Here is a 23155-nt window from a genome sequence, read left to right as displayed (position 1 = left end):
GTTACAGACTTTGTTTTAAAATCTAGTTTGTCTGATGTAAGTATGGTTACTCCGGCTTTCTTTTGACCTCCATTAACATGATAGATAGTTCTCCATCCCCTCACTTTCAATCTGCAGGCCTAAAATGAGTCTCTTGTAGGCAGTATATAGATGGATGTGGATTTTTTTTTATTCCATTTGGAAACCCTATATTTTTTGATTGGAGTATTAATCCATTTACATTCAAAGTGATTATTGAAAGATATGAATTTAATGCCATTCTGTTACCTGTAGAGTTGGTGTTTCTGGTGATGTTCTCTGGTCCTTTGTAGTCTTTATTGTTTTGGTCTTCTTTTTTTTTTTTCCTCCACTCAGAAAGTCCCCCTTACAATTGCATCAAAAGCCATAAGATACCTAGGAATAAACCCAACCAAAGAGGTAAAAGATCTGTACACTGAAAACTATAGAAAGCTTATGAAAGATACTGAAGAAGACACAAAAGAAATGGAAAATTTCATGCTCATGGATTGGAAAAACAAATATTACTACAAGTAATCTACACATTCAAAAACATCCCTATCAAAATAATACCAGCATTCTTCACAGAGCTATAAAAAACAATCCTAAAATTTGTATGGATCCAGAAAAGATCCAAAAAAGCCAACGTAATGTTGAGAAAGAAAACCAAAGCTGGAGGCAGTATGGTACTGGCACATAGGTCAATGGAACAGAATAGATAACCCACAAACGAACCCGCAGATATGTGGTCTACTAATCTTCGACAAAGCAGGAAAGTATATCCAATGGGAAAGACAGTCTCTTCAATAAACGATGTTGGGAACACTGGACAGCAATATGCAAAGGAATTAAACTGGACCACATTCTTACATCAAACAAAAAATTAAATTCAGAATGGATTAAGGACCTAAATGTGAGACCTGAAATCATAAAAATCCAAGAGGATTACACAGCCATTAACCTCTTTTCATCAGCCAGAGCAACTTGTTACTAGATATGTCTCCTGAGGCAAAGGAAACCAAAGCAAAAATAAACTTTTGGGACTTCATCAAAATAAAAAGCTTCTGCACAGTGAAGGAAACCATCAACAAAACTAAAAGGCAATCTATAGAATGGGAAAATATATTTGCAAATGACATATCTGATAAAGCGTTGGTATCCTAAATATATATATAAATTATAAAACTCAATGCCCCAAAACTGAATTATCCAGTTAAAAAATGGACAGAAGACAATGAATATACTTCTTTTTCAAAGACATCCAAATGGCTAATAGACATGAAAAGATACTCAACAAATATTGTCAAAATGTTTATACTACCTAAAACAATCTATACATTTAATGCTACCCCTATCAAAATATCAATAGAATTTTTCACAGAGATATAAAAAAAAATAATCCTAAAATTTGTATGCAATCACAAAAGACCCCGAATAGGTAAAGCTACGTTGAAAAAGAAAAGCAAATCTGGAGGCATTCCAATTCTGGATTTCAAATTATATCACAAAGCTGCAGTGATCAAGGCAGTATGGTACTGGCACAAAGACACAAAGATCAATGGAGCAGAAAAGAGAACTCAGAAATGGACCCACAAATGTATGGCCAACTAATCTTCAACAAAGCAGGAAAGCATATCCAATGGAATAAAGACAGTCTGTCAGCAAATGGTGCTGGGAAAACTGGACAGTAACATGCAGAAGAATGAAACTGGGCCAGTTTCTTACACCATACACAAAAATAAACTCAAAATGGATGAAAGACCTAAATGTGAGACAAGAAACCATCAAAGTCCTAGAGATGAAAACAGGCAGCAACGTCTTTGACTATGGCTGCAGCAACTTCTTACTAGACATGTCTCCAGAGACAAGGGAAACAAAAGCAATAATGAACCATTGGGACTTCATGAAGATAAGAAGCTTCTGCACAGAAAAGGAAACAATCAACAAAACTGAAAGGAAGCCTAACAGAATGGGAGATAATATTTGCAAATGGAATATTGGATAAAGGGTTAGTATCCAAAATATGTAAAGAAATTATCAAATTCAACACCCCAAAAACAATCTAGTAAAGAAATGGGCAGAAGACATGAATAGACACTTTTCCAAAGAAGATATCCAGATGGCTAAAGACACATGAAAAGATGCTCAACATCACTCATCAGAGAAACACAAATTAAAACCATAATGTAATATGACCTCACACCTGTGAGAATGACTAAAATTAACTCAAGAAACCACAGATGTTGGTGAGGATGCAGAGAAAGGGAACCATTTTGCACTGCTGGTGGGAATGCAAATTGGTGCAGCCACTCTGGAAGACGGTATGGAGTTTCCTCAAAAAGTTAAAAACAGAAATAACTTACGGCCCAGCAATTTCACTACTAGGTATTTATCCAAAGGATACAAAAATGCTGATTTGAAGGGACACATGCAGCCCGATATTTACAGCAGTGCTATCAATAGCCAAATTATGTAGAGTCCAAATGTCCATCGACTGATGAACGGATAAAGATGTGGTGTACATATATATACATATACAATGGAGTAATACTCGGCAATCAAAAAGAATGAAATATTGCCATATGCAACGACATGGATGGAGCTAGAGTGTATTATGCTAAGCAAAATAAGTCAGTCAGAGAAAGAGATAAATCTCATATGATTTCACTCTTATGTGGAATTTAAGAAACCAAATAGATGAACATACAGGAAGGGAAGGAAAAATAAGATAAAAACAGAGAGGGAGGCAAACCATAAGAGACTCTTAAATAAAGAAAACAAACTGAGGTTTGCTGGAGGGGAGGTTGGTTGGGTGAGGACTAAATGGGTGATGGGCATTAAAGAGGGCACTTATTGGGATGAGACACAGACACTGGGTGTTATATGTAAGTGAGCAATCACTGGGTTCTACTCTTGAAGCCAATACTACACAGTATGTTAACTTGAATTTAAATAAAATAAATTTAAAAAAAGATAGGAGTAAATTCTCTACATTTTTCTTGGACATTCACCCTTGTGTGTGTATAAATATATGCACTTTAAGAGCTCCATTCATTTTCCTACTTGTGATTTTGAAGATACACATGCATGACTTTGGAGTCCCCATTTCATGGAGAACAGGAAGGAGGAAAATGGAACCAGCCATTATCCCATTAATAAGATATAAAGGTTAAAACTGGAAACTTGTAAGTAGATATTCTGGAGGAATCAAGGCTTTTCTATTACTAGCCATGTGACCCTTGCACATGATTTGATTTCATTGAAACTCATTTTTCTCATCTGAAAAGTGGAATTTACTAAAAGTTGCATTCTGGTGATTTAGAATATGTTTGAGGGATGGTCTTTGTAAACTCTAAAGCTCTTTATAGAATTACAGTGCTTGGCACATAGAAGGTACTCATCAAATGTTTAATGAACAAATAAGCAAGTCTGGGAAGAGACAGACTAGTCTTTCTTTAGCCATCTTTTATCACTGATATAAATATGGGCTAAAATTCCTGCTGGTAAATATCTTCTTCAATGAATGAGATCCCTGTATGTATTTGGAGTTCCTCAAATGTATCAGTGAAGGATATGCCCCCATGTGACTCATTATCTCAGACTGTTCTCTGATAATTTCTCTTTGAGTAATTATAAGCAAAGTGATAAAACATTAGTATTTTTACAGTGTTGAAAACTTGTTACTGTATTTACCAGTCTTATATTTTTGAGGCAATTATAATGCAAAAATGTATCTACCATAAACTCAAACTATTATTTTTCCTTAATACTATTTTTCTTTATCATGAAAACTATTAACCACAATCACAATAAAAATGAACAACATCTAAAAGTGAAAGGATTACTTGGTGATGTGACTATGAGAATATCGAGGGCATATTTTCTGCTCCCTACAATCAGACTAGAGAAATTTAACACTTACATTTTTAGATACAAGGTTTGCTCTAATTTATAAATTAAAATTAAAAAATGGAAACAATTCAGAAACATCAGCACCTCACTTTTTTTAGATGAACAGTGTGCAAGTGTAACAAAACATCTCCCTAACAATGATTATACAATTTGAGCTGCAAATCTCATTTTAACGTGTTATTCACTTAAAAAAAATTTTTTTAATGTTTACTTATTTTTGAGACAGTGAGAGGACAGAGTGTGAGTAGGGAAGGTGCAGAAAGAGAGGGAGACACAGAATCTGAAGCAGGTTCTAGGCTCCAAGCTCTCAGAACAGAGCCTGACACAGTGCTTGAACTCATGAACCATGAGATCATGACCTGAGGTGAAGTCGGATGCCCAACTGATTGAGCCACCCAGGCACCCCCATGATATTCACTTTTTTTTAAAAGAAAAAAAGATATACGCAAAAACAAACAAAAAAACCTTAAAAAAGTTTTACTGCCTTAAATTATTTGACTACACAAAATTCCAAATATAAATTAACGTTTCTACAAAAATTCTTAGAGTTGTAACATGAAAAAAAAAAAAACACAAAAAGACCCCTAAAGATAAATTCTACCAACTAATATTAGTAACCTAAATCAAGCAATTTGAATTGTTTTGACTTCTTCATAGATTTACTGCAAAATGTATTCTCTGAAGAGAATCCTAAAGATGCTGAGCAGGAAAGTTGACAATTCAAAATTTATGCATTAATGAAAGGATACTAGCTTTTGGAAGTTGTTTTTAAAAATTCTCCAATATCAAACTCAAACTTTAATTTGTTAATAATAAGTTAAATTTATTAGATGCTTGTAATCTCCAGATAATCTCCAGATAAGAGGTAACTTTATTAAAGCAATTACTGCAGCTGGCAAAGGAAAACATTCTAAAGTTACAAAGAAAGGAAAGAAAAAGGAAAAAAAAAATGTTTCCTCAAAACTTTGGGAAAGCATTAGCACCATAAAAAAATTTAATAATATATTTGTTTTTCCAGCCATATGTAGCATAAAATATCATTTAAGTAATAATATAAAAGATCTAAGATATCAAATGTAAGTAAAGTGTATGGGCTTAAATATCCCAAGAAAACCAACTCACAGGTTCAATATATTATCGGCTTCAATTTACTTTGTGAATTTTTGGCAAGTAGCTTTAAATTGTTATATAATTTATATAATAAGTTATATTGGCATATAACTGAGAAAGAGGGTAGAGAGTACTTTGTTCTTGACCTTGTCAACTAGGAAAAAAATGGATCTTCTTCTGAATACTGCCGTAATATTTTGTTATAAAAATTATTTATTTAAAAAAAACCTAGCAGGTGAAGCCAGACAACATCAAAGCCTGCTACTAAAGAAATTTTAATGTATACTTTTACATCTTTAATAGGGCTATCTTTAACCAATCAAGCAACTAAACGCAAATATGAAACAATATATCTGTCTCACTCCAAATATTGTGAAAATTTGGACTACTTTCATAGCCATTGGGTACCGTATGAGAAGACAAAGATGGTATTTTTTCTAAATACCTTGTTTCTTGATTCTGAATACATAAAACAGACGATATATGTATAAAACATACAGTCCAGTCTTTGGCCAGTTTACTTACCTTGAACCAAGTGAAGTTCTTGCCACTGGAAAGAAAATTCCCAGTGCATTAAGTAGAGTAAATGTTCATGTTAGGGCTTTCAATTCCTGGATCAAAAGTTACTTCTCACTTTACTTCTCTCCTTCCTTCACATATATTTATAATACAGTTAAGCCTCTGTGGGCAATATTATTGTAAATAAAAAAGATGCCAGGGATTCATAGCTTAACTGTTAAAACTTATAAACCATAAAGACATTAGAAATGTATTCATTTCAAAACAAAATGTTGACTAAAGCTTTGCAGGCTGTTATTTAATACACCAAGCAGCCCACACTTAAAATATTAAAACATTTATTACCTAAAAATGACCTAAAGAATATCTGCAATGGCAAAAACAAAAAGCCTTAATTTTCTTTGATAAGCAGTCTAGTTTTTCAAATAAAAAAAAGTAATAAAATATATAATAAAGAAACAAGAAAGAAAGGGCCCAAGAGTTACATGTTAAAATCTCTGAAGCTCAATAATGGAAAGGAAACTCCTTATTTCTTTCTTCTTGTTAATTATCTCCGGTACCTGAGTTAAGGCATAAAGTAGCAAGAGTGCAATTGATTCCAAACAACTTGGAATTTTATTGTAAACATCCCATAAGAATGGCCAACAAATTAGTCCAGTTTTTTGTCTTTGAAGATAATTGCTTATAGTGACTGGTAACTGCCAAACAAAACATCTTTCATAAACCAAGCCAGTTAGTTTACCTTTCTTTACTGAATTTTAGTTTAATGGACATTTTGTCCATATACAACATCACATTAACTATTAACTCAATGACTTTCTATCTTAAAATTTGTGGATACTAATAACAAACATAAGGTACAGTTTTGTTAATACTTTGTAAGGGATCACAAAAGACAAAGATGGTAAGTTACAGGACAAAGAAATAAATTACTGATTGCCATCACCACAGTATTGTTTAAAAAATTAACATTTCTAGTACTGCTTAATGTGTATCTGGTGACATATGTAAAAACACATTTCCCAACTGGGTTTCTAAATATTTTTGTATGTGATTTTAAAAGTCAATTACCAATGGTGATTATACGTATCAATAGTTTTATTTTTTAGAAAATACTTATCATGCTTTTATATGTCAAAGTCTCATATTATAGATTTAATTAAGATAGGTATAAGAATAACAAATGGACATACATATAAATAAACACACCTTAACTCTAAACTGCAGGGCCTTTCTACTGTTCTTTTCCCATCAGTGAATCATAAATTGCTAGTCTTGTTGAAGTATGCTAAATTAGGTGCAGTCTTCATTGCAGTAAGAGAAATGAGGATAAAAGTAAGCAGGGGAGGAATGATCGAAAAGAAAATAATCAAGAATAAGGCTATGTAAGAAATAAATGTCTAGAAACTTGAGGGCAACTCATAGTTCACAAAATACAGCACCATGAAAAAAATTAACTTAATATTAGAATTTAAACAAAACTTGGTAAACTTCATGATTAAAACTTAATAAAGAAACTTTACTAAGAAATGAAAATCAAAAAAGCATGAAAATATTTTCACACTAATTTTCAAAACAAGCCTTAAAAATGATCTTACTCTATTTTCAATACAATTTTCATAAAGCCTCATGTACCACAAAACTGTTGGGGATGGGGTTAATATTTAAAACAATGAATTTTAAACGTCGCAAGTTCCATTCCCTCCCCCAGAGCTGAACTATTCATTTTGGAACTCAAAATGTTGGTAATAAAAGTAAATGTTGGATATCACAGCAAACTGAAAATTATACAGGGTGTAAGTTTCCTTTTTGTGGATGTGAAAATTCTAACTTTAAAAATTAGTGCCAGTTGGTAAATGTGCATAAAATAATTCCCAAGATATATAAGTAATAAAGGTGTTTATCACTACCACTAATGTACAAATTTTGAAAAATGATCAAAATTTTTTTATCAAAAACTAAGAAGTGGCATTCACGTTTTTCTTTTCAATCACTCTGTTATTGTCTGATGACAACCTATAGGATTACAACAAAAACAACAAAATAATAAATCACTCAAATCTATTTCAAATTCTACTCAGTTTCTCAGCCTCTGGGTGAAACAAAGTGCTGTATGAAGAATTCTAGCACAAGCCTGATCTCTGGGAAGGGAAACAGAAAAAGAAACCAATGAAGGAAGGATAAATTAAAAATAGAGGGACACATGTACATGATAAAACCTAGTTTACCTATAAGGCATAATGAAGTGGATGATCAAGCAGTATATATATATATAGGTTAAGTGCTTTACACAGAGACAAAGAGTTGGTAGACTGTGAATATAGCTGTCTTCCATACAAAATATTCTTTTTTAATGTCTGAGACAAAGTGTGTCAAGTTGGAAAAAAAATCTACACACACACACACACACACACACACACACACACACACACAAATTTAGTTCTTAGGCTGATAGGCTACTGAATGTTTTGGAAAGCATCCTATTGCTGGAAGAGATACACACAGAAAGACATAGAAGAAACACAATTTGTTTCATAAACAGATATACATGCTAAGATCTTAAAGCTGGGAATTAAAAGATTATTAGCATTCACGAGAAATATTATAGTTCACTGACTATTAATATCCAGCATAGGATTAGGCTTATACATATGTATGTTCTCACACACGTGTTTATTTCTTAGCAACTTATTTAATATTTAGACTTTTCTTCAAAAATTTCAGCTCATTTCCTACTTGCTTTGCTATGCCTGAATCTGATATTATTTAGGTTTAAAGGTACTCTAAAAAACTAAAGTGTAAAATATTCACTGTGATACAAATTACAACACATTCACAAGAGGCAGCGTTACAAAAAAGCAAAGTATAAATTGGGGGGAAAATGTTCAGATATAAAAGTAAAAATACTATCTTTCAAACTTTTATTTTCACACTTATTAAAATAATTTGCATGCAAACAGAAAATATCTGTTTGTTTTGTAATAAATGGCAAATATGCTCATCTAACATACCCTGGTGACTTTTGAATCCTAATAACTGAAATCAATATTACAGCAAAATGCTGTTCACTAGTGTTTTCACAGTATTTCACTACATATAAAATGTGCTTAAAAATGTCTTCAGCCTCATTATTCTAATTATCTAAACCTAGAAAATCTTGACATATGGGAAATAAATGTGGCATTTTTATTTTTCAAAATAAATTATAAATAAGCTTGAGATAGCTAAAATCACACAAATGGTAATTCTTCTACATTTGAAGAGATTAGCTCTTCATGGAAGAAATGTCAACAAAAAATTTCACACTGAAATGATACACACAATACACGTTTGGGTATATCCATCAATTTAAGTAACTCTATGTTACTTTGATTAGGGTAAGCCAAATTGTTATTGATTCTAGGGAAACAGGCACAAATTTAGTTTAAATGCAAAATTAGTCTAATTAGCAAAAATCAAAGGTAGAGTTTCAAATGTGAATTTTTTGAATCTATAGTATGGTTAAAACTGTCAGCTGAGTTACAACCAGAAGTCGTTTCGGTTTAGTGAAAAAAACAAAACAAAACAAAACAAGACTACAACAACAAAAAAATCAGCTTGATCTACTGTACAGTAACAGAAGTTAGTGCCATTAACAATTCATAACAATACTTTCTTAAAGCCTGAACATCATTCCTACTGCATGTGAAAACTGTTTAAAGTTGTTAGTACAGGAACAACCCAAACAAAAGAGCAAAGTTATGTGTGTACTCCTTCCTTTGCACTTAAGGATTTTCAGATGCATAAAATGTTTGGAAGCATGAAACAAACAAACACATTAACTTAAGAAATGTCCTGGGATTACTAGGAATACATTAAAAAGTTTCTTTTATCCCCAAAGTCTGATCTAAGTGTAACAAATCTGCTGTTACAATAACAGAGATCAGTATTATCCCACTCACCTCAAAAATCTAAGTATTTAACAAATTAGTGAATTTGCAATCTCTCAAATTTGAGGAGTAAAACTGATCTTGGAACTCAAGCTCACTTATGGAATCATGTGCACTCTACTGCTGTAAACAAGACCATAAGGGTTTTAAAGATTTTTTTAATCTATGAAATAATCACTCAAATATTATTGTGCAGTGTAATGAGGTTCTTTTCTGAAAGATTGTAACAGAAGAACCCTTTGGAATGGAATGAGCAAAACCTATTAAAGTTGACTCAAAATATTTGCTAGCCAAAACATCCAATTCAAACTAGCTGCTTTGTTACATTTTAAAATTCAAATGAAAACCAATCACTCACAGCTGTAAATAGTAAGTGGTAGCAGAGATACATAAGCAGTAGACCAAGTCTACTTACACAAATATGTTCTAAGAAAAGCCTAAGGTACAGCATACTACACTTATGAAAGTTTGTTAATTACAACTATTATTTTGAGAGCCAATACAATTATTAACAACCTCTCAGCTTATAACATAGGAGTATTCATTCCTACCAAGTTTGTTCTATTTTTCCTTAGTCAGTAATGAATAACAGCATCTATTTTCTTTAACGTTTCCAGTAGTTGTAGTTAATAGAGGTAGCTGAGCTACTATTCAAGAAGTTATTCTTTGTGGATGAGGATTTTTTCAAATGTTTAAGTTATTCTTTAAACTACACGAATTCTATTAATGCAATAAAATATAATAGGAAAAAGAAAATGGATGCAAGAAACTTTTGCATTTGGCACCTTGTCTAGATCGATACCTCAAATGTTATTTTTTAATAAAGTTAATGCACACATCAAGACACACCACAAAGATTTGCTACATATTTACAAGGCACCAACCCTTTCTCACCTTTAACATGAATTAAGCAAATCAATGAAAAGCATATCAAGATCCCCCCACCCCCAAAAAACTGTAGTATAAATATATACTTCAGTTCAGTACAATGAAAGTTTAGCCTGGGAAGAGTAAAATAATCCAGATCGTTCTTACAATATAGAAACTGTAAACATTTAATAGCTGCCTATAGGATTGGTGTATTGTGCAAAAGTTATTATTACTGGGTACAAGAATCAAAATGCCAAAAACAAACTATATAAAACTCTGTAAGAAGGTGCTATACTTCTGTGATACAAAAGCAAAAGAGGGATATTCCATTGAGATAAAAATGTCATGCTACTCTTAAGAAGCTGAATGCTCCCTTAATGTAGTAAATCTGTAGTGTGTTTGTGACGTGTTGTGTGTGTGTGTGCGTGTGTGTGTGTGTGTGTGTGTCTATATGTGGGCAGAATTTTTTTTTTAATTTAAGGCCTAATAAGTAAGGCTTGTTTGAATAAATGAAGTGTGGAGATCAAAAGTCTTGAAAAAAATGTATACTGGCATAATGGAAAAGCACCAATGTGAAAGGAAGCAGAAGTCCCCACACAACTTGCTTTGTAGATTTCCTAGTAAATTCCCTGCAGTAGAAGGCCATTTAATTTTTTTTAAATTACTCTAAATTTATTAACTGTTAATAATTCCATCCCATGAGATGGCTAACCCTGGCTTTTTCTGTCATTTTACGCACTCTGCCTGATCTGGATGTACCAAGATTCAGAGGATCTTCAGTGGACACAAAATTGTCATTATCAGAATCATCATTATATAAAACAGTCCTCCTGCCTTGGTTTCTTGTTTTAATTCGAGGCAGTCTACTGAAACGTCCTGAAAACATGGTATCAAATTCATCATCTGCAATACGTGCACGTTTGGCTCTGGTGGCTCCTCTAGAAGTACCTCTTCCTCCTCTCCCTCTCCCTCTCCCTCTAGTGGCACCTGCACCTCTTCCTCGACCTCCTCGTCCCCTGCCTCCTCTTCCTCGGCCTCCTCTACTCCATCTACCCCATCTGCCCCATCTGCCCCTTCCTCCTGTGCCTCTTGTCTTCCAGTTTCTTTTTCCATTGGCATATTGCTTTCTGAGTTTTCTTTTAGGCCTGGTTTGTATGAATTTGCTATAGTCGTGGTCTCCATCTACATAATCTTGATCTGTTCTGGAAGTTGATTCAGAATCAGAATCAGAACCACAGGTACTTTCAGAACTCAAACTGGATCCTAACTCTCCACTCTCTGAGGAGGATAAATGTGATTTCTCTTTTGTTTCTTTTTTCTCTTTCTCTTCTCTTCCCATGCTTTCATCTTCTTCTGATGCACTAAGTAGTTTTCTTTTGATTCCTGTCCGAGGCTCTCTGCCATCACCATTTGTAAGGGGTCCATCAAGGGAGTGATCTAAATCAAGATGAATAATTTTTTAAAGTTAAGCTTTGACACGGAAGATTGGTTACTTAGGTTCAAAAGTAAAATAAACATTGTATCAAAAAATGTTTAGCACCCAAAGATACATGGGGTAAAATCATGGAGCATATTGGAGTATAAATTTAAATCTGTTAGAAACTGAAGACACTGAAGTTTTTATTTTTGTCTGTGTTTTTTAGGGGGCCAGGGAGGAAAGTATGGAAGGATGATGGGTAATGATGAAGCTGAGCAGAAATCTCAAGGGCTTGAACTCTAGAAAGAATTATCTAGGAATATGTATCAAAATAATTTCACTGACTCAGTGAACAAATATTTACTGATTACCTAATATGATGCTTGAAGTTTGAAATAAGGCAATAATGAGACAAAGTCCTTGCTCTTTGAATTTATATTTTAGTGGGGAAAGCTTGATAGGCAATGAAGTAAATAAAAATATAATTTCAAGTAATGATACATGCTATAAAGAAAAAGAAAAGAGGGTGATTAAAAAATGCTCAAGTGTATACATGGGGGTATTTTAGATAAAGACTTTCATATTGAGGTAGTATCTGAGAAAAGAACTGAATGAAGTGAGATCTGGGAAAAGAACATTCCACTGGAGGAAACAGAAACCCAGTGTAACTAGAGTGTAAGAGAAAAGCAGAGTTGTGGTATATAACTGCTAGTAGTGAAGGGTTTTAAAACCAGAGAATGACAGGATCTGACTTATATTTTTAAAGGGGCACTACAGTTGCTCCACATAGAACAGATTATAGAAGGAACAAGATTAGAAGCAGAGACAAGTTGGGAGAACACTGCAATTGTCTAGGTAAGATATGATAATGGGATGTACCAACAGAGGTGATGAGAAGTGATTAGATTTAGATTATTTCCTTCTAGAGGAGCCATCAGAACCAATCTTTTATTTTTAAGGTTCAAACTGACAGGAATTGATGATGGATAGGATGTCAAGTGTTAAGTGTAGTATGAAGGTCAACTCCGAGGTCTTATGGCCTGAGAAACTGGTTGAATGGTAGAGATATTTTGCTAAGTTGGAGAATCCTGAAAGAGGAATAGGTTTACATAGTCTGGTAGAAAAAAAAAATCAATGTTCCAGTTTTAAATACTACAAGAGATCCAAGTAAAGACAATAGAAAAAGAAACAAGCAGATAATGTAACTGTCAAGAGGTCAGGGGAGACTCATTCAGAGTTAGAGATATAATTTTGGAAATTTTCAGTAAGAGATGACATTTAGGGTCAAGAGAACTGAGGGCACTTATTCAGAGGGCAAACAAAGAAAAAGAAGGTGGCTGATGACTGAGACTTGGGATATTCCAACCATCTAAAGATAAAGAAGAATTGGAAAAAATAATTGAGAATGAACAGCTAGTGAGGTAGGAGAAAAAAAAGGAGAGTGGACTGAAAAACTTGGAATGAGCAATGACTAGGGTTGTATGGCAACCATAGCAACAAGATTACTCTAATAGTCTTGGTATTATAGACTGAATTATGTTCCTCTCTCAAAAAAATACATATGTTGGTTTTCTGGAGAAAGATAATAGAGTAGGAGGACCCTAGGCTCATCCTGTCCCACAAACAACCAGATAACAACCAAATCATCCTAAATACTTCAGAAAACAACTTGAAGACTGACAGAACAAACTCCACAACTAAAGGGAGAGAATAAGCCACACTGAAGAAGGTAGTAAGTCCACAGATATGGTTTAGGTGAGAAAAGGATCATGGGTGCTGCAGAGGGGAGGGAGCCTTGGTCACAGAGAAGGGCGCAAAAGAGTAGAGCACACAGGGGAATGCAAAAGGAGAACAATTACCCAAAACCATTGGCTCGGAAAATAGAGGGGCTGATTTTCAAGAGTTCTTACAACCAGTGGGGCTTAAAGCCAAGAGTTTTAAAGGTCAGCAGGCTTGGCTGGGATAGAGACCTGAGGGCACTGCCTTGCCCTTGGAGAAAAGGCAAACAAACAACCTGGGGGCAGAGCAAGGAAATAGTGATTTGAAGAACACTTGGGACACACATAGGGGAGATTATTCACTCTTCTTGGAGGGCTTCCTTGAGAGGCAGTTTTCACAGAGAAGCTTCTCCAGAAACAAAGGAGCTGACCAGAGCCATTTCCCTCCCCTACCCCTCAGCATAACCACAGAGCCACCAGTAGGAAGCAGCATAGGCCCAATACCGGCTAAATAACTTGTTTATGAGAAGCCCCACACCCCTGCACATAGTGGGACTGTCCTTTTCAGTCAAGCTTGCCTCAGTCCCAGCACAGCTGTGGGCCCATCCTCCAAAAGACTAGCACAAGCCCCTACCACATGACATGTCTAAAGCCTAAAGTTTTAAAGGGCACCAGGATTGTCTTGGATAGAGCCTGGCAGGCACTGTGCTGCTCCTGGAGAGAAGGGAGGCAAAAAACCTAGAGGCAGACAGCTTGGAAACAGCAATCTAGAAAATGCTTGGGGCACACAGGTAGGAGATTATTTGCTCTTCTCAGAGTGTTTTGCTGAGAGGCAGCATTCACAGAGACTCCTCTCAGATAACAAAAGAGCTGGCAGGTGCCATTTTCCTCCCCAGCTCCTCAGCATAAACAGAGAGCCAGCTGCAGGAATCAGCACAGTGCCTATACTGGCTTCCTAACGTGTTTACACCAAGTCCCACACCACAGCACTCTGGTGAAGACTGCCTTTCTCAGTCAAGCTTGCACCAGTACTAGTGCGGTGGGCTCCTTCCCGAGAAGTACAGCAGAAAATTCTGCCCAAACTACAACTTCCAACAGAGTTCTGCAGGGCTTCAGTTCTAGTGGAAATAGTATCAGGAAACCAGAGCATTTGACAAGGAAACCAGAGCCTAGTTAAAACTTGCCACATTCTGGCCAAGGAATAAACACTACACACTGCAAACAAGGAGAGCCTATGCAGGCAACTGGCCTGAAGGATAGAACAACTAAAACACAACAGCAGAACAGAAGCAGCACACACCAGAGAGAATCCCTGAAGTGCCAGCTACTGGAAACTACATGATATCATAAAACAATTACTTTCAGGAGCAAGACACATAACTGGCTTTCCTGATGCACAGAAAAAGACAAAGACTAAAGACAAAATACGACGATGGAGGAATTCATCCCAAATGAAAGAACAAGATAAGGCCATGGCCACAGATCTAAGTGAAACAGATATAAGTAGCATGCCTAATGGAAAATTTAAAGCAACAATCATAAGGATACTCACTGGGCTTCAGAAAAGAATGGAATACATCAGGTAAACCCTTACCACAGAGATAAAAGAGTTAAAAAACAATCATTCAGAAGTGAATAATGCTATAAATGAGATTGGAACAGGCTTGATGCAATGAACAGCAGGCTGGAAGAAGCAGAGGAACGATTTAGAGATATAGAAGACAAAATAATGGAAAATAATGAAGCTAAAAAAAGAGAAAGAAGAATTAGGGAACACAAAAATAGACTTAGAGGAATTAATGATTCCATCAAATGTAAAAGCATTTGTATTATAGGAGTCCCAGAAGAAGAGACAGAAAAGGGGACAGAAAAGTTATTTCAAGAAAAAAAACAGCAGTAAACTCCACTAATCTGGGAAAGGAAAGAGACATCCAGATCCAGGAGGCACAGAAAACTCCCATCAAAATCAACAAAAGAAGAACAGTATCAGGACATATTGTAATTATACTGGCAAAATAGAGTGATAAATAAAAAACCTTAAAAGCAGCAAGACAAAAGAAGTCCTTAAGTTGCAAGACAAGAACCGTAAGGCTACCTGCAGATTTCTTAACAAACATAAACTTGGCAAGCCAGAAGGGAGTGGCATGATATATTCAACAAGCTGGATGGGAAAAATCTGCAGCCATGAAGACTATGTCCAGCAAGGCTGTCAATCAGAATAGCAGAGATAAAGAGTTTCCCAGACAAACAAAAAGTGAAGGAGTTCCTGACCACTAAAGCAGCCCTGCAAGAAATATTAAAGGGGATCTTTAAGTGCAAAGGAAGGACCAAAAGTAAGAAAGAAAAGAAAGGAACAGAGAAAATCTCCAGATACAATGACAAAACAAGTAATAAAACATCACTAAATACATATCTATCAATAATTACTCTGAATATAAATGGACTAAACACTCTAACCAAAAGACAGAAGGTGTCAGAATGGATTAAAAAAAAACAAGACCCATCTATATACTGCCTACAACACATTCATTTTAGACATAAAGATGCCTGCAGATTCAAAGTGAGGAGATAGGGAAACATTTATCACACAAACTCCTGTAAACAGAAAGCCAGAGCAGCAACATGTTTATTGGACAAATTAGACTTTAAAACAAAGACTGTAATAAGGGATAAAGAAGGTCACTATATCATAATAATGGGAAATACAAGAAGACCTCAAATTATAAATATGTAAGTACCCAACCTGGAATTACCCAAATATATAAAATAATTAATAACAAACATAGAGGAACAAATTAATAATAACAGTAATAGTAGGGGACATTAATACTTCACTTACATCAATGGAAAGAGCATCTAAACAAAATAAAAAAGGACACAATGGTTTTGAGTGCCACACTGGATCAGATGAATTATCATATATACTCAGAACATTCCACCCTAAAACAGCACAATTTACATTCTTTTCAAGTGCACATGGACATTCTCAACAACAGATCACATCCTAGATCACAAATCACAGATTGACGAGGTAGATGAGAGAATAGGTGAATTAGAAGATAAAATTATGGAAAAAAAGGAAGCTGAGAAAAAGAGAGATAAAAAAAATCCAGGAGTATAAGGGAAGTATTAGAGAACTAAGTGATGCAATCAAATGGAACAATATCCGTATCATAGGAATTGCAAAGGAAGAAGAGGGAGAGAGAAAGGGGCTGAAGGTGTATTTGAACAAATCATAGCTGAGAACTTCCCTGATCTAGGAAAGGAAACAGGCATTGAAATCCAAGAGATAAAAAGAACTCACTTCAGACATAACCTGAATCGATATTCTGCACGACATATCATAGTGAAACTGGCAAAATACAAGGATAAAGAGAAAATTCTGAGATAAACAGGCCCTGACTTAAAAACATAGACACATAAGGGTAGTGGCAGACCTATCTATGGAAACTTGGCAGGCCAGAAAGGAATGGCAGGAAATCTTCAATATGATGAACAGAAAAAAAAATATGCAGCCAAGAATCCTTTATCCAGCAAGTCTGTCATTCAGAATGGGAGGAGAAAGGTTTTCCCAAACAAACAAAAATTGAAGGAATTCATCACCACTAAACCAGCCCTACAAGAGATCCTAAGGGGGATTCTGTGAGTGAAATGTTGCAAGGACCACAAAATACCAGAGACATAACTACAAGCATGAAACCTACAGACATCACAATGAATCTAAACCCATATCTTTCTATAATAACACTGAATGCAAATGGACTAAGTGCTCCAACCAAAAGACATAGGGTGTCAGAATGTATAAAAAACAAGACCCATCTATTTGCTGTCTACAAGACACTCATTTAACACCTGAGGACATCTTCAAATTGAAAGTGAGGGGATGGAGAAATATCTATCATGCTACTGGAACTCAAAAGAAAGCTGGAGTAGCCACACTGACATCAGACAAACTAAATTTTAAATTAAAGGCTGTAACAAGAAATGAAGAAGGGCATTATATAATAATACAGGGTCTATCCATCAGGAAGAGCTAACGACTATAAATGTCTATGCACTGAATACAGGAGCCCCAAATATATAAAATAATTAATCACAAACATAAGCAAACTTTTTGCAAGAATGTGGTTATTGCAGATTTTAATACTCCACTTACAACAATGCATAGAACATTTAGACAGAGAATAAACAAAGAAACAAGGGCCCTAAATGATACATTGGATCAGATGGGCTTGAGAGATATATTTAGAACTCTGCATCCCAAAACAACAGAATATACATTCTTCTCGATTGCACGTGGAACATTCTCCAAGATAGATCACATACTGGGTCATAAACCAGCCCTTCATAAGTATAAAAGAACTGAGATCATACCATGCACACTTTCAGACCACAATGCTATGAAACTTGAAATCAACCACAGGAAAAAGTCTGGAAAACCTCCAAAAGCATGGAGGTTAAAGAAAACCCTACTAAAGAATGAATGGGTCAATGCGCCTGGGTGGCTCAGGCGGTTAAGCGTCTGACTTCCACTCAGGTCATGATCCCCTGCGTCAGGTTCTGTGCTGACAGCTCAGAGCCTGGAGCCTGCTTCAGATTCCGTCTCGTCCTCTCTTTGCGCCTCCCCTGCTCATGCTCTGTCTCTGTCTGTCAATAATAAACGTTAAAAAAATTAAAAAAAAAAGGAAAGAATGGGTCAACCAGGCAATTAGAGAAGAAATTAAAAAAACATATGGAAACAAATGAAAATGAAAAGACAACATTCCAAACGCTTTGGGATGCAGTGAAGGCAGTCCTGAGAGGAAAATACATTGCAATCCAGGCCTATCTCAAGAAACAAGAAAAATCCCAGATGCAAAATCTTAACAGCACACCTAAAGGAAATAGAAGCAAAAGAGCAAAAACACCCCAAACCCAACAGAAGAAGAGAAATAATAAAGATCAGAGCAGAAATAAACAGTATAGAACCTAAAAAAACTTTAGAGCAGATCAATATAAACATGAGTTGGTTTTTTTAAAAAATAAACAAAATTGATAACCCTCTAGCCAGGCTTCTCAAAAAGAAAGGGGAGTTTACCCAAATAGATAAAATCACAAATGCAAATGGATTTCTTACAACCAGTCCCTCAGAAATACAAGCAATCATCAGGGAATACTACAAAAATTTATATGCCAACAAACTGGACAACCTGGAATAAATGGACAAATTCCTAAGCACCCACACACTTCCAAAACTCAAACAGGAAGAAATAGAAAACTTGAACAGACCCATAACCAGCGAAGAAATTGAATCTGTTATCAAAAATCTCCCAAGAAATAAGAGTCCAGGACCAGATGGCTTCCCTGCAGAATTCTACCAGACATTTAAAGCAGAGATAATACCTATCCTTCTCAAGCTGTTCCAGAAAATAGAAAGGGAAGGAAAATTTCCAGACTCATTCTATGAAGCCAGCATTACTTTGATTCGTAAACCAGACAGAAACCCAGCAAAAAAAAAAAAAAAAAAAAAAAAAAAAAAAGAACTACAGACAAATATACCTGATGAATATGGATGCAAAAATTCTCAACAGGATACTACCAAATCCAATTCAACAGCATATAAAAATAATCACTTACCATGATCAAGTGGGATTCATTCTTGGGCTGCAGGGCTGGTTCAACATTCTCAAATCAATCAATGTGATACATCACATTGATAAAAGAAAAGAAAAGAACCATATGATCCTGTCAATCGATGTAGAAAAAGTATTTGACAAAATTCAGAATCGCTTCTTAATAAAAACCCTTGAGAAAGTTGGGATAGAAGGAACATACTTAAACATCATAAAAGCCATTTATGAAAAGCCCACAGCTAATATCATCCTCAATGGGGAAAACTGAGAGTTTTCCCCCTAAGATCAGGAACACGACAAGGATGTCCACTCTCACTGCTGTTGTTTAACGTAGTGTTGGAAGTTCTAGCATCAGCAGTCAGACAACAAAAGGAAATCAAAGGCATCAAAATTGGCAATGATGATGTCAAGCTTTCACTTTTTGCAGATGACATGATATGATACATGGAAAACCTGATAGATTCCACCAAAAGTCTGCTAAAACTGATACATGAATTCAGCAAAGTCGCAGGATACAAAATCAATGTACAAAAATCAGTTGCATTCTTATACACTAATAATGAAGCAACAGAAAGACAAATAAAGACACTGATCCCATTCACAATTGCACCAAGAAGCATAAAATACCATGGAATCAACCTAACCAAAGATGTAAAAGATCTGTATGATGAAAACTATAGAAAGCTTATGAAGGTAATTGAAGAAGGTATAAAGAAATGGAATAACATTCCCTGCTCATGGATTGGAAGAATAAATATTGTTAAAATGTCAATACTACCCAAAGCTATCTACACATTCAATGCAATCCCAATCAAAACTGCACCAGCATTCCTCTTGAAGCTAGAATAAGCAATCCTAAAATTTGTATGGAACCACAAAAGACCCCGAATAGCCAAGGTAATATTGAAGAAGAAGACCAAAGCAGGAGGCATCGCAATCCCAGACTTTAGCCTCTACTACAAAGCTGTAATCATCAAGACAGCATGGTATTGGCACAAAAACAGACACATAGACCATTGGAACAGAATAGAAACTCCAGAATTGGACCCACAAAAGTATGGCCAACTCATCTTTGACAAAGCAGGAAAGAATATCCAATGGAAAAAAGACAGTCTCTTTAACAAATGGTGCTGGGAGAACTGGACAGCAATATGCAGAAGAATGAAACTAAATCACTTTCTTACACCATTAACAAAAGTAAACTCAAAATGGATAAAGGCCCTGAATGTGAGACATGAAACCATCAAAACCCTAGAGGAGAAAGCAGGAAGAAAAATCTTTGACCTCAGCCGCAGCAATTCCTTATTTGACACATCCCCAAAGGCAAGGGAATTAAAAGCAAAAATGAACTATTGGGACCTCATGAAGAGACAAAGCTTATGCACTGCAAAGGAAACAATCAACAAAACTAAAGTGCAACCAACGAAATGGGAAAATGTATTTGCAAATGACATATCAGACAAAGGGCTAGTATCCAACATCTGTAAAGAACTCACCAAACTCCACAGCCGAAAAACAATCCTGTGAAGAAATGGGCAGAAGACATGAATAGCCACTTCTCTAAAGAAGACATCCAGATGGCCAATGGGCACGTGAAAAGATGCTCAATGTCACTCCTCTTCAGGGAAATACAAAGCAAAACCACACTCAGATATCACCTCATGCCAGTCAGAGTGGCTAAAATGAACAAACCAGGAGACTATAGATGCTAGAGGATGTGGAGAAATGGGAACCCTCTTGAATTGTTGGTGGGAATGCAAACTGGTGCAGCCACTCTGGAAAACAGTGTGGAGGTTCCTCAAAAAATTAAAAATAGATCTATCCTATGACCCAGAAAATGCATGGCTAGGAATTTACCCAAGGGATACAGGAGTGATGATGCACAGGGGCACTTGTACCCCAATGTTTATAGCAGCACTTTCAACAGTAGCCAAATTATGGAAAGAGCCTAAATGTCCATCAACTGATGAATGGATAAAGAAGTTGTGGTTTATATATACACTGGAATACTATGTGGCAATGAGAACGAAGGAAACATGGCTTTTTTTAACAAAGTGGATGGAACTGGAGAGTGTTATGCTAAATGAAATAAGCCATACAGAGAAAGAGAGATACCATATATTTTCACTCATGTGGATCCTGAGAAACTTAACAGGAACCCATGGGAGAGGGGAAGGGAAAAAAAAAAAAGAGAGGCTAGAGTGGGAGAGAGCCAAAGCATAAGAGACTCTTAAAAAATGAGGACAAACTGAGGGTTGATGGGGGGTGGGAGGGAGGGGAGGGTGGGGGATGGGTATTGAAGAGGGCACCTTTTGGGATGAGCACTGGGTGTTGTATGGAAACCAATTTGACAATAAATTTCATATATTTTTAAAAAAAGAAAGTTAAAAAAAAGAGAATAAACTGAAGGTTGATGGGGGTAAGAGGGAGGGGAAAGTGGGTGACAGGCACTGAAGCGGGCACCTGTTGGGATGAGCATTGGGTGTTGTATAGAAACCATTTTGACAATAAATTTCATGCTAAAAGAAAAAAAAGAATAGATTACACCCTAGGTCACAAATCAGGCCTCAACAAATACAAAAATACTGAGATCATGCCATTCATCTATTCTGACCACAATACTATGAAACTAGAAGTAAACAACAATAAAAAATTTGGAATGACCACAAATACATGGAGCTTAAACAACATGCTACTAAAGAATGAATGGGTTGACCAGGAAATCAAAGAAGAAATGAAAAAACACATGGGAACAAATGAACATGAAAACACAAAAGTCCAAAACATTTGGGATGTAGCCAGCAAAAGAGGTCCTGAGAGGGAAGTACATAGCACTACAAGCCTACATCAAGAAGCAAGAAATGCCTCCAATAAACAACCTAACCTTACACCTAAACAAGCTCGAAAAACAGCAACAAATGAAGCTTAAAGCCAGAAGGAAGGAAATAATAAATCTTAGAGCAGAAATAAATTACATAGGAACAAAGAAAACAATATAACAGATCAATGAAACCAGGAGCTGGTGCTCTGATAAAATTAATAAAATTGATAAACCTCTAGTCAGACTTATCAAAAAGAAAGGACCCAAACATTAAAGAAAGGAAAATTAAAAAAAAAATTAAACGGGCGCCTGGGTGGCTCAGTCAGTGGGGCGTCTGACTTCAGCTCAGGTCATGATCTCGCAGTTTGTGAGTTTGAGCCCCGCGTCGGGCTCTGTGCTGCCAGCTCGAAGCCTGGAGCCTGCTTTGGATTCTGTGTCTCCCTCTATCTCTGTCCCTCCCCTGCTCATGCTCTGTCTCTATCTCTCAATAATAATGAATATTAAAAAAAATTAAAAAAAGAATGAATCCAAATAAATAAAATCACTAAAGGGAGAGGAAAAATAATGATAAACACCACAGAAATTGAACTATAACGGAATATTATGAAAAAAAAAATGCCAACAAATTGGATAATCTGGAAGAAATGGGTAAATTCCTAGAAACATATAAACTACCAAAACTGAAACAGAATGAAATAGAAAACTTGAACAGACTGATAACCAGCAAAGAACCTGAGTCAGTAATTAAAAATCTCCCAATAAACAGAAGTCCAGGGCCAGATGGATTCATACATTCACAGGTGAATTCTATGAAACATTTACAGAAGAGTTAATATCTATACTTCTCAATCTATTGCAAAAATAGAAAAGGACAGAAAACATCCAAACTCATTCTATGAGACCAGCATTACCTTGATCCCAAATCAGATGAAGACTACTAAAAAAAGAGAACATTAGGGCAATATTGATGATGGATATGGACACAAAAATTTCTCAATATAACAGTAGTAAATTGAATCCAACAATAAATTAAAAGAATCATTCACCATGACCAAGTATGATTTATTCAGGGGTTGCCACGGAATTTCAATATTTGCAAATCAGTGTGATACACCACATTAATAAAGAAAGGATAAGAACCATATGATCATTACAATATATGCAGAAATAGTATTTGACAATGTATAGCATCCATTTATGATAGAAACGCTCAACAAAGTGGGTTTAGAGGGAACATACCTCAACATATA

At 35.5% G+C, this 23155-nt stretch overlaps 1 protein-coding gene across 4 annotated transcripts in view; it reads right to left on the bottom strand.

Annotated features, from left to right (window-relative positions):
• Positions 1 to 267: 267 nt before the first annotated feature.
• The window catches only part of BRWD3 (bromodomain and WD repeat domain containing 3), a 230668-nt gene continuing 207780 nt past the window's right edge, over positions 268 to 23155 (bottom strand). For 3 of the 4 annotated variants that reach the window (XM_019429482.2, XM_019429484.2, XM_019429483.2), the window contains one exon: positions 6135 to 11774. In XM_019429482.2, the coding sequence (XP_019285027.1) occupies positions 11020 to 11774 (755 nt within the window). In that variant the 3' untranslated portion in view covers positions 6135 to 11019. Of the gene's footprint in view, positions 394 to 6134; positions 11775 to 23155 lie in introns of those variants that run through there. The other variant, XM_053891463.1, reaches the window with a different exon arrangement.

The sequence above is a fragment of the Panthera pardus genome, unplaced genomic scaffold (genome assembly GCF_024362965.1).
Source record: "Panthera pardus isolate Hobbes unplaced genomic scaffold, ASM2436296v1 HiC_scaffold_27, whole genome shotgun sequence".
In the NCBI taxonomy this organism is placed as follows: Eukaryota; Metazoa; Chordata; class Mammalia; order Carnivora; family Felidae; genus Panthera; species Panthera pardus.
This window is presented reverse-complemented; position numbering and strand designations above follow the sequence as displayed.